At 50.6% G+C, this 11146-nt stretch overlaps 1 protein-coding gene across 3 annotated transcripts in view; it reads right to left on the bottom strand.

Annotated features, from left to right (window-relative positions):
- Positions 1-381: 381 nt before the first annotated feature.
- Positions 382-11146, bottom strand: part of SCN5A (sodium voltage-gated channel alpha subunit 5) — a 100300-nt gene continuing 89535 nt past the window's right edge. For all 3 annotated transcript variants that reach the window (XM_073023354.1, XM_073023352.1, XM_073023353.1), the window contains 6 exons: positions 10605-10886; positions 8016-8069; positions 7225-7366; positions 6437-6537; positions 5076-5346; positions 382-2361 (listed from right to left, as the gene is read on the bottom strand). In XM_073023354.1, coding sequence (XP_072879455.1) covers positions 1124-2361; positions 5076-5346; positions 6437-6537; positions 7225-7366; positions 8016-8069; positions 10605-10886 — 2088 coding nt within the window. In that variant the 3' untranslated portion in view covers positions 382-1123. The remainder of the gene's footprint in view (positions 2362-5075; positions 5347-6436; positions 6538-7224; positions 7367-8015; positions 8070-10604; positions 10887-11146) is intronic.

Here is an 11146-nt window from a genome sequence, read left to right as displayed (position 1 = left end):
CACACAGAAAACTCCTCCACACATGGTCCAGAGAGCCCTGGGAGATGGCCAATTTTCTCTCTTCAGGTAGGCTGAGGGGCCACCATGGCTCAGGGCTGGTGAACTTCTTAGCCCCAAACCCACATGGCTTAGCCTTCTCTTCCCTTGGACTGGTGGGCAGGGCCTGCCAGGTTCCAGCAGCAAGGACAAGCTGTATACCAGGCTGTGAGTGGGGCTGGCACCCTTGTGCCCTTTGGTTTTATGGTTAATACTCTTACGGGAGGGGAAGAAAAGGCAACTATCAGTGCCTAGGGCCAGCCCTGGTACCCAGGCCACTCTCCTCTGGAAGCCTTTTATTTTTGTAGGACTGACAATATGACCTGCGTGAAAACGCAGGAGGAAAATGGGACCTTGGAGACAACAGAAAGCCAGAGTGAGCCCCACGGACAAGAGACCCATCTTTGGGGGGCCGGCAGGGAAAGGCCTGTCTCCCTTAGAGTGGGAGTCTGGGTCCCATGGCCTGTGTCTGGCCTCCATGTGTGAGGACTGTGTGTGTGTGCTTGTGTGAGTGGGGGGGTTCAGCCTCCCAGCATCTCAGGTCAAGTGGGAGGGGGACCTCATTCGACCCCTGGGCAATGAAGACCTGTGGGAGCCACACTAGATTCCACTTCTGCTTTGAGAACAGAGTTCCGGCTGCTCCACAGACACTCTTGTTCAGGGTTAAGAAGAGACAGCGTGAATTGCTGCTCATGTCCATGGAAAAATCTTTAGCTCTTTGCTCAAGTAAAAAAATATCAAATATAATAAATTTATGAAAGCCCATTCACAACATATACAGTCTCAATTTTATATTTCGCCTCAGCAGCTGGGATGAAGTTGCTGTCCAGAGCCCCAGGGCATTGCCTGACCAGACCAGGTCACAGGTCTGTCTGAGGCCTCCAGGCACAGGCCAACTGCTCCGGCTGTCCACGCAGCACCACAGAACTCTGCCTGGTTGATCCACGGGGCCGAGGCCCATTTCTTACTCCCAAAGCCAGGAAGGCCCCAGGCTGTTTGTGACTGACTGCATTTGGGTTTGCCGCGGTGCAAAAGGCTGCTTTTTGGTGTGTCCTGGCCAGCTCACACGATGTGTCCAGGCCGAGGCTCACACGATGGACTCACGGTCCCTGTCCAGAGACGGGGGGAAGTCGGCGACATCTTCGCTGTGGCTGTAGTCAGAACCCGGCACCTGGATGTTATCGCTGGTGGCTCTAGTGACACTGTCATAGGAGGGTGGGAAGGAAGTGGAGGAGATGGAGGAGCTGGAGGGTGGGCCAAGGGGCCGGGAGAAGTTCTCATTCATCACATAGGCGATGAGGCCCTCTCGCTCAGGGGCATCCTCTTCGGAGAGGCCGCTGCCCGTCTGCTGACGGAAGAGGAAGGAGGCATGCTTCACAGAGCGCTGCAGCAGGTGCCTGCGGAAGGCCCTCTGGATAACCATGGCTGACACCTCCTCGTGCTTGCGCCGGAGTGTGGTGGTGATAGGCTCATAGGAGATCTTGGATGGGTTGGCTGCCATGAACTTCTCCTCCATCTGGATCTTCAGGGCGTCCATCTCCCCAGACTCCCCCAGAACCCTTTTGGTGAAGGCAAAGAGGATGTCCATGCAATGGATGCGGTCCCCACTCACCATGGGCAGGTCCATGTTGATGAGGCTCATCTGGTTGGGCTTGGCGATACGGAGTGGCTCAGACAAGGCATCGGCAAAGTCAGACAGGACCGAATACTCAATAAACTGAGTGGCCTCTGGGTCAAACTTCTCCCAGATCTCATAGAACATGTCGAAGTCGTCCTCACTCAGGGGCTCGGTGCTCTCCTCCGTGGCCACACTGAAGTTCTCCAGGATGATGGCAATGTACATGTTGACCACGATGAGGAAGGAGATGATGATGTAGGTGGTGAAGAAGAGGATGCCCACGGCTGGGCTCCCACAGTCCCCCCGAGAGCCATTGCTGTTTGGCAGAGTGGGATCACAGTAGGGGGGCCCAGTGTTGAGGATGGGGCTGAGGAGGCCATCCCAGCCGGCTGACGTGGTGATCTGGAAGAGGCAGAGCATGCTGTTGGCGAAGGTCTGGAAGTTGAACATGTCGTCGATGCCAGCCTCCCACTTGACATAAGCGAAGTTGGCCATGCCAAAGATGGAGTAGATGAACATGACGAGGAAGAGCAGCAGCCCGATGTTGAAGAGTGCAGGCAGGGACATCATGAGGGCAAAGAGCAGTGTGCGGATCCCCTTGGCCCCTCGGATAAGTCTGAGGATGCGGCCGATTCGGGCCAGGCGGATGACTCGGAAGAGCGTCGGGGAGAAGAAGTACTTCTGGATGATGTCCGAGAGCACAGTGCCTGTGGGAAACAACAGAGACTGTGGCTACTGGTGGCACCTCGGTCCTCTAGCCAGCATCACTGTGCAGGGGTGGGGGAGTCTCTGTAAGGCAAGGAGCCAAGGAGAGGTGGCCCTTCCAGGAGGATTGCGTCCACTGGGCATGCTAGGACTCTGCCTGCTCCTGCCTGTCTGAGTCTCCAGGTCTGCATCTGTCACCCAGAAAAATGGGTCCTTTGCAGGGTTCCTTCTCAGCCCCCTCATTCCTTAATCTTCAGTGTGTACCTGCACAATAGAGCTGTCCTAGGCCCATCTTCTGTATCTTGGGTTCTCAGGCCAGAGGGGCTCTGCTTAGCATCCTGCCCGCCCAGCTTGGACTAGCACTCAGGCCTTTTAGCTCCTTGCTATTCAAAGTGTGGTGTGAGGACCAGCAGCCTTGGGATCTCCTGGGTGCTTATCAGAAATGCAGAATCTCAGTTCCATCGCAGCCCGCTGCATCTTAATATGCCTGGATGATTTATGTGCCCATCGAAGGGCATGAAACACTGGCCCAGAAATCAGTGCTCCCTGATGCCACACCATGGCCAGTGTCTTCTCTCAGCCTCTCTGTGATGGTTCTTATCACCCTCCTAACTCTGCCACCTTTGAGGGCTTCTCTACTCCTGGGTCTCCAGTGACTACCTGGGTTGGAGTTTTAAGGGGCATGGATATAAATGATAGAATAAAGAGTGATATAAACTTGTCTTATATGGCCCAAGTGCCCTTTCCAGACTCCTTATATAAAAATGTCACTGACTGACATGTGTCCACTGTTTACGGTCAGTGGAGCAATGGGCCAAGCACTTCATAGCCATCATTTCATTTAGTCCTTCCCGTTGTCCTAGGAAGTGAGCAGATGCCATCATTCTCATCTTCCAGAAGAGGAAACAGAGGTGAGGCAACTTACCCAAGTTGCCACCTAGTGAGTGAGAAGCTGGGATTTGACTCAGACATTCGGGCTCCAAGTTCATCTCTTAACCACTCCGTTCTGGTACTGCCCTAACACCGGGCCAGGAGATGATCCCAAAGTACATGCTGCACCTTCCAAAGCCTCTGAGACTGTCCCTCAATGGTTCCATTCCTGTTGCTCACATCCTGCATCCTCTAAAGTTCCTCTCCAGTCCCATGAGGCACGCTCTCACCCTCACCCTGCTCGAGACCCCCCCCGAGATTCCTGACCCTACTCTGTGCTTCCATCTGCCCATCACTATAGCCACAGCAGTGCCTGCCTTAGCCCCTGCATTATCCTTTACATTTAACAGAGGCAGAGGTTGTATATGGCAGAAAGATGAAAGCTACAGTCACCGCAAGGCAGAGCCCCATGGGGGGTGGAGTTAAGAGTTTGGGCTCTGAGCACAAGTGACAAAAGAAAAAATGTAAGTAAACTGGACTTGATTAACATTTAAAACTTTTGTCCTTTAGTAGACACCATGAGGAAATGAAAAAACTCACAGACTAGGAGAAAATATTTGCAAGTCATATATCTGATAAGAGACTATGATCCAGAATATGTAAATAACTCTTACAACTCAACACTAAAAAGAGAAATAACCCAATTAAAAAATGAGCTAAGGACCTGAATAGAGATTTCTCCAAGGAAGATATATAAATGACCAACACGCACATGGAAAGATGTCCTGCATCGTTAGTCATCAGTCATTTGGTTTTGCAAATCAAAACCTCAAGGAGATATCACTTCACACCCACTAGGAGGGCTCCCATAAAAAGAATGCAGGCAATAACAAGTGTTTGTGAGGGGCGAAATAATCGGAATCCTCATACATTGACGGTAAGAATGTAAAAAGGTGCAGCCAAATTGAAAAACAGTTTGGTGGTCCCTCAAAATTTTAGGTAAGAGGTTTTCAGGGGCTGAGGGAGAGGGGAAATGAATGGGGAGTGACTATTAAATGGGTAGAGTTTCCTTTGGGGAAAGGAAAATATTCTAAAATTAGATAGTGGTGATGGTTGCAAAGCTCTGTGCATATACTAAAAAACACTGAATTGTATACTTTAAAGTGACTTTAAAGTTACCCATGAATTTTATGGTATGTGAATTATGTCTCAGTAAAGCTGTTACATAAAAAAAAAGATCTGAGCTCTGAGGTCAAACAGACATGGGTCAAGATTGGGTCTCTGCTTCTCCCTAGCTGTACAATCTCCCTCCTTTAGTGCTGAATTGACTGGGTGAATTGCATGAGAAAGGTATGTCTGAAAAAGTCTGGCATACACCTTGGCGGTTAGCTCCAGAATTTTCCATCTTCAGGGATAACTTCTACTCTGGAGGGCCACCTAGCCCCCATCCTTGGGGACCCACCTCATCCTGAGTGAGCTTCCTTCTCCTTCAACCTAAGTGTGGGCAGAACTAGCCTACACAGCACCCACTTCCATTCCCAGACTCATCCTTGAAGCTATCTAAGCAGTTAGAGAACTGTGTTCCCAGGTCCTCTGGAGGGTGGGGCCAGGAGGGAGTGCTGGGTCCTCTGCCAGGTTGGTCTCCTTGACTCAAGTGGACCCTTCCAGATAAGTTCTCTCTGGAGAGGTGTGTGTGTGCATGTATGTATGAGGGGAGGGGGGTGAGAAATGCACTGAAAAAAGAATGAAAGAACCTAGGGTTGTACGTGGCATTCAGCAGAGACCCAGGGGCCGGACGAGAGGCCTGGCTGGGGAGGGCTTCTGTGCAGCTGACTTGTATACCCACCCACGATGGAGAGGATGACAACCACGAAGTCGAAGATATTCCAGCTGTTGGTGAAGTAATAGTGGCGCAGGGCAGCCAGCTTGACAATACACTCGCCTGTGAAGATGGCCACAAAGAGCAGGTTGATCTTGGCCAAGATGTTGATTTTCTCAGGAGTTTGGTCATCTGTCTCCACCATCATGGTCACCATATTCAAGCAGATCAGAAACATGATGGTGACATCAAATGCCTGCTTGGTCACAATGTCGAATATGAAGCCCTGGTACTTGTTCTGAAAGGAGAGGCAAATGGAAAGTGCTCAGCAGGGCCCTTGGGAGGCTGGCAAATGCCCGTTTCTGCCTCTCATCCCAGGCCACCCACCCTCCCACTCTACCCTCTAGTGAGCCCCAAACCCCTGCCACATTGCCACAGAGAGTGCAGAGGAAAAACTCCTGGAGGTTAAAGCCATTGGCTGTCCTGCTGAAATGCTTCCTGGGCTTCAAGGCCCAGCTCCAAGGCTCCATCTTTCATGAGGATTTCCATGACGGATCTTCAGGGAGAGATTTTTCCTGCCCTGAGCATCCTTAGCATACTGTTCACTGTGCTTCCCTTTCAGTTGCCACAGTCTGAAGGCTCAAGGGTAAATTTCAACTTCAACGCTAGTAATTATGTCAGTGCTTAGATTAATATATTTTCTCTACTTTTTAAATGTAATTTATTTTATTTATTATACTAACCATATTTACATGTGTCTTTAATTGTAAATCAGCCCAGATTATTTGGGGAAAGAAATAAGATTATATATATATATGATATATATATAATATATAATATATATATATATTTTTCTGTTCTCCCACTTAGAAAAGATTATAAACACACACACACACACACACACACACACACACACACACACACACACTTTTTTGGATAATGGCTTGATTGGGCCAAGGGAGTCAGTCTTTGAGAGGACTCCACTCTCCAGAGCTCTTGGCTCTCCCCACCAGCTAACTCAGGAATCCGGCTCCCTGACTGTTCTGGGGGTCCAAGGATGAGGCTCTGAGTGGGGTCGGGTGGGGCTGTGAAGGCTGCCCTGCTTTTCCTGAGGAAAACCTGCATCCTTGAGGGGAAGGAGGAGACCTGCTCAGAGACAGAGGGTTCCTGTGGGTGGAGAGTGTCCTGGGATGCTACATCCTTCTCATACCTTCCTCCCTATCTGTATGAGGCTGGGACCTCTCTTCATGCTCAGACATCTGATAGCGTCCCTCAGGCTGGGCTGAAAGACTGTGAGGTGGCCCTGATGGCTGGCCGTGTGGCATGAAAGCTTCCCAGGGACCCCAGAAGATCCTCCCCACTCCCACAGAACCAGGAGCTTAGCTCACCAAGGGCCGTGGGATGGGCTTCTGGGGCTTCTTGGAGCCCAGCTTCTTCATGGCATTGTAGTACTTCTTCTGCTCCTCTGTCATGAAGATGTCCTGGCCCCCTAAGTGCAGAGAGAAGGCACCAACCTCATTCTGGGGTTCTCAGAGGCCCCAGCATGGAGGGCACCAGGATCTTGCCTCCTTGATGAGGATGCCAGGGTCAACCACCTCCTGGCTTCCTCTCCTGGACAAAATATGTCCCTATTTTGCACCACAGATAGAATCTTAGTATTCAATCTATTTATCCAGGAGCCCTGTCCCCTTTCACCTTGAGATCTCTCTGGCTTTATGACCTGCAAATCCAGTATCCACCCCCCGCCCTTTCCCCCTCCCAGCTCAACCAGCCTTCAGGTTCTCTCTGTTCACTTGGTTTGTCTACAACCCAGTTATAGCTGCTCTGATGAAGCTCTGGGAAGACCCAGGGCCTCTGCACAGGCCTTACTCATGACCTCTGATCATGGACCAGGTGAACAGATGCAGCTCTCACACCAGCTTCTCCCAGGAGTCTCATCTCTCAGGTGGATTAGGGCAGACATGGAGTCTCCCACCAAAGCCCCTTCTTATGTTCTTACAGGCCTAGACATGTTACATCCCTGGACACACCCTTCTCCCCACCTCATTCCAGCAGCAGCAAGAAGAGAACCATTCCCAGCAGGGAAGGTGAGATGGGGCCTGGAGCCCGAATGGCCCCTCAATCCCCTGGCACCCAGCCCTGTTCTGCCCAGCCCAGCGGGGAGCTGGTGCTCTACGTATCTTTTTCTTCTGTTGGTTGAAGTTGTCAATGATGACACCGATAAAGAGGTTCAGGGTGAAGAAAGATCCGAAGATGATGAAAATGACAAAATAGATGTACATGTAGAGGTTGTATTCCCACTGGGGCTGCTCTTCATACTGTGAGGGAGAAATCACACAGGGAGATCAGACAGGCTGGGGTCTCGGGGGTCACATGGGGAGGGGTGGGGGGCAGAGGCGGAGGGCTGGCTAGGGGCATCCATTCTGTGGGAGAGAGGGTGTATCTAGAGGAAGGTCACCGGCTCAGTTATGTGAGGCTGTGGCCAGAGGTGGATGGGGATAGAGGTGAGAGGAGTGGATGGTGGCAGGTGAGGACAGCAGACATGCTGGGCTCAGGGCTGGCAGAGTATCAGTGCCTGGCTCCAGCCCTGGGCCAATGGGAGGCTGGAGTACATGGGGACCTCTTTCAGTCTTCACTGAGCTGTTAGTGTGACCGGGTGGGGTGCTGGACAAAGAAGCAGCTTGATTTGCATCTCTGTTGCTTCCACCCCATCCTCCTGGGGTAAAAGTCAGTAAACTACAGTGAGTTTAATTAAAGACATTTGAGAATTTTGGGACTTTTTAGGAGACCAAGCAACCTTTCCCCAGAGCCAGGCTTGGGCATTCCAGAGAGGTTGAACTCCAGAGTGACACGAGATCTTGCCCTTGTGAGCTGGGCTTTCAGATGCAGACGCTGATTCCCTGGTGGCCAAGCAACCAGAAGCCTCAGGTGCCTGACTTGGTGGAAGGGGCCACTGTGGCAACCTACCCCCCTGGAGTCCACAGCTGCATACATAATGTCCATCCAGCCTTTAAATGTTGCCTGGGAGGAAAAGACAAGATTAGGACAATCATTTAATTCTGCACCTCGCTTGAGTTACTTAGGGCTCTGGTCTGACGGATGAAGCCAGAAGCAAGCTTCTTATGAAAAGCAAGCCACCCCACCTCACCCCTTCAGCAGCATCCAAATGCCCGGGTGGTCAGAGAAAGACCTTGTTTAGGGCTAGGGGTGGAGGGGAAGCAACTGAACAGATGCCCCAAGAAGGCCATGCAGCAGGGAATAAGCTTCTTGATTGAGGCCAAGAGTCTGAGGGGGCTTGCAGGAGGTCTGTCCTTCAGATCCACACTCATTTCCATCTCTAAAACATCACAGAATCCTGCCAGCGATTCTGTCAGGGAGACAGAGGTGGAGCTTAGACTCTGTGTTCTAGACTCCAGGGCTGACCTGGTCCCTCTTGTCCTATGTCTCAGAGAACCATGTGGCTTCTGCTCCATGGACTTTCAAGGGAAGTTCCCGAAGAATCTCAACCTTCCCTTGTACTTAAGGGGGTTCTTTTGTCAACAGTGTGTTGGTAAATAGTTAACAGCTGACTTCCCAGAAGAAAAGAAAAAACCCTGATTGTTGGTTTGCCAATTTCTCTTGTGTAAATATTCCCACCAGGGTTGATTTCAGGTTACCAATGTGAAGTTACTCAATGGAGTTGAGAAGAGATGCATAGGAGCTTAGCATTATGGTACTCCCACTATACAGACAAACTAGATGTAAAAGACCTCAAAAGCATAGATGATAACACTAAAAAGTAATGATGAATCTTGAGTGTTTATTACCTTTGCTTTAATATCATTTAGTTAATTTTGTAAGTTTATAGAATTAATTTTTTAATGGCTATGTTTAATAAACAGCTTGCAAAATTTCTGAAAATGTAACGATGAGCTCTTGTGAGCTGGCACAAGCTGGCTCCAGCATACCACACCAAGGGAGTAAAGAGTGGGGATGAACCAGAGAGGGCCCTGGTGCTGCTGGCACCAGCCTAGTCTGGGCTGCTATGTGTAGAAAGAGCCCAAGAGACATGCTTGGTGGTGAGGCTGACTCCCCAGTGAAGTCTCATTTGTGTTTCTGGCCAAATCCAGTCCTGCCCTGCCCCAAGCCTCTTTTTCTTTTTTTTGAGACAGAGTCTGACTCTGTCAAACAGGCTGGAGTACAATGGTGTGATCTCAGCTCACTGCAACCTCTGCCTCCCGGGTTCAAGTGATTCTCCTGCCTCAGCCTCCTGAGTAGCTGGGATTACAGGTATATAACACCATGCCCAGCTAATTTTTGTGTTTTTAGTAGAGACAGGGGTTTCACCATGTTGGCCAGGCTGGTCTGGAACTCCTGACCTCAAATGATCCACCAACCTCAGGCTCCCAATGTGCTGGGATTACAAGTGTGAGCCACCGCGGCCAGTCCCCAAGCCTCTTTTCTAAGCACAAGCTCAGTAACACACTTCCTGTGTCTAAGAATTCTTATGAGGCAGGCAAGGCAGAAGGGGAAGCTGAGGTCGCCCATATTAGGCAAGCTACTCCAGCTCCCTGTACCAACAGGCCCTTGCCTATAAAGATAGGCCCGGAAATACTTTGGAAACTGCTGGGGACCACCCAAGGGTATGAGATACTTATGACTGAATTCTTCCCAAACACCGAGCGGCTGTGTCTGGAAAGGTGAGCAGTTCTTAGTCTACAAAAGGAGGCCTTTTATTCCAAAGTTCCGACATTCTGAGGGACAGTTGCAGGAACACACGGCTCCTTGGGTTTGGCGCTAATCTACCATTCTCCACTAGGCAGTGCAGGCAAGTCTTTGTGGGACTACCACTGGGGCTTAAGGGATAGGTGGAGGTGTGAGTGGATGCCTAAAGGTTCCAGGTAAGAGTCTGCTGAGTTTTCCTCTGCTTTGGGAACCAAGACAGGTGTCTGGGCTTAAGATTGGAATAGCAAGGCAAGCAAGTTGTAGCTTTTTGCACTGTGGTTCTGCTGCATTAGTCAAGGCTAATGGTAGGTTAATTTTATGGAATGTGTTATAATCATGGAAGCCACCATACTCACAGAATCAATGGAAACCCTAGAAGGATTGTGTGTGCTTAAACATTGCACATCAAAGATGGAAATATGTTCTTTTAAATAACACAAGAGCTAACACTATCTTTTATAACAGAGCGTGGTCACAGTCACAACTTTGCTAACAGTTCAGTTCCTGAGTAGTCTATGGTCTTTCATTTTTTAACCTGTGCCATCACACTGCCTAACTGATAGCCTGAAGAGGTCAACTTGACTACTGGCTGGGGAGTTGGTTCTACAGCACCATGGAGACATCCCTATACTCTGCAATTTGGAGAATGTAGTATTGGTTCTAGAACTGAAAGTCTGGGGATTTCCCAAGGAGCCAAATCCCTGGAGAGTCCTGAGTCTCCTTTGGGCACTGTGATACTCCTGTGAAGATCTAGCACGGCCCCACTGCCCCACTCCTGCCCACATCATGGGTGATGGCCATGCTGCTCGACAGCCATTGGGAGGAAGGAAATCTCTTCTCTCCAGGACTTACCACCTGCAGAAGGGCCAGGTACCCGGCCCCCACGTTGTCAAAGTTGACTTTCACCTTGGTCCAGTACAATTCTCCGGTCATGTTCAGGGACTCACACTGGCTCTTGTTGTTCACGATGGTGTAGTTCAAAGGCAAGTCTCCCTCTGTCTGGTTGATGCACCTCCCAAACTTCCCCGCGAAGAGGTTCACGCCCATGATGCTGAAGATGAGCCAGAAGATGAGGCAGACGAGGAGGACGTTCATGATGGACGGGATGGCGCCCACCAGGGCATTGACCACCACCTCAAGTGGACAGAGAAGTGGCTCAGTTCCTGGGGGGGCCCAGAGCACATGCCCTTTTCAAGACCGCCCCCCCCCAACAAAAGAATGAACTCCCTGGCTGCAGGGGGCTGTGCAGGTGGGTGTGCAGATCCCACACTCGTGGGAGAGGCCAGCTCCATGGCTGGAAGCCCTGGTGGGGAGTGAGGGGAGTGCACGCTGGAGTCTGGTGTGGCTTCAGAACATCTGCTTTCCCTTCTTGGCCCTGCCCTGATTCTGTGATC

Source organism: Chlorocebus sabaeus, chromosome 15, assembly GCF_047675955.1.
Source record: "Chlorocebus sabaeus isolate Y175 chromosome 15, mChlSab1.0.hap1, whole genome shotgun sequence".
In the NCBI taxonomy this organism is placed as follows: domain Eukaryota; kingdom Metazoa; phylum Chordata; class Mammalia; order Primates; family Cercopithecidae; genus Chlorocebus; species Chlorocebus sabaeus.
The sequence above is the reverse complement of the archived record's forward strand: the minus strand, read 5'-3'. Positions and strand labels throughout refer to the sequence as shown.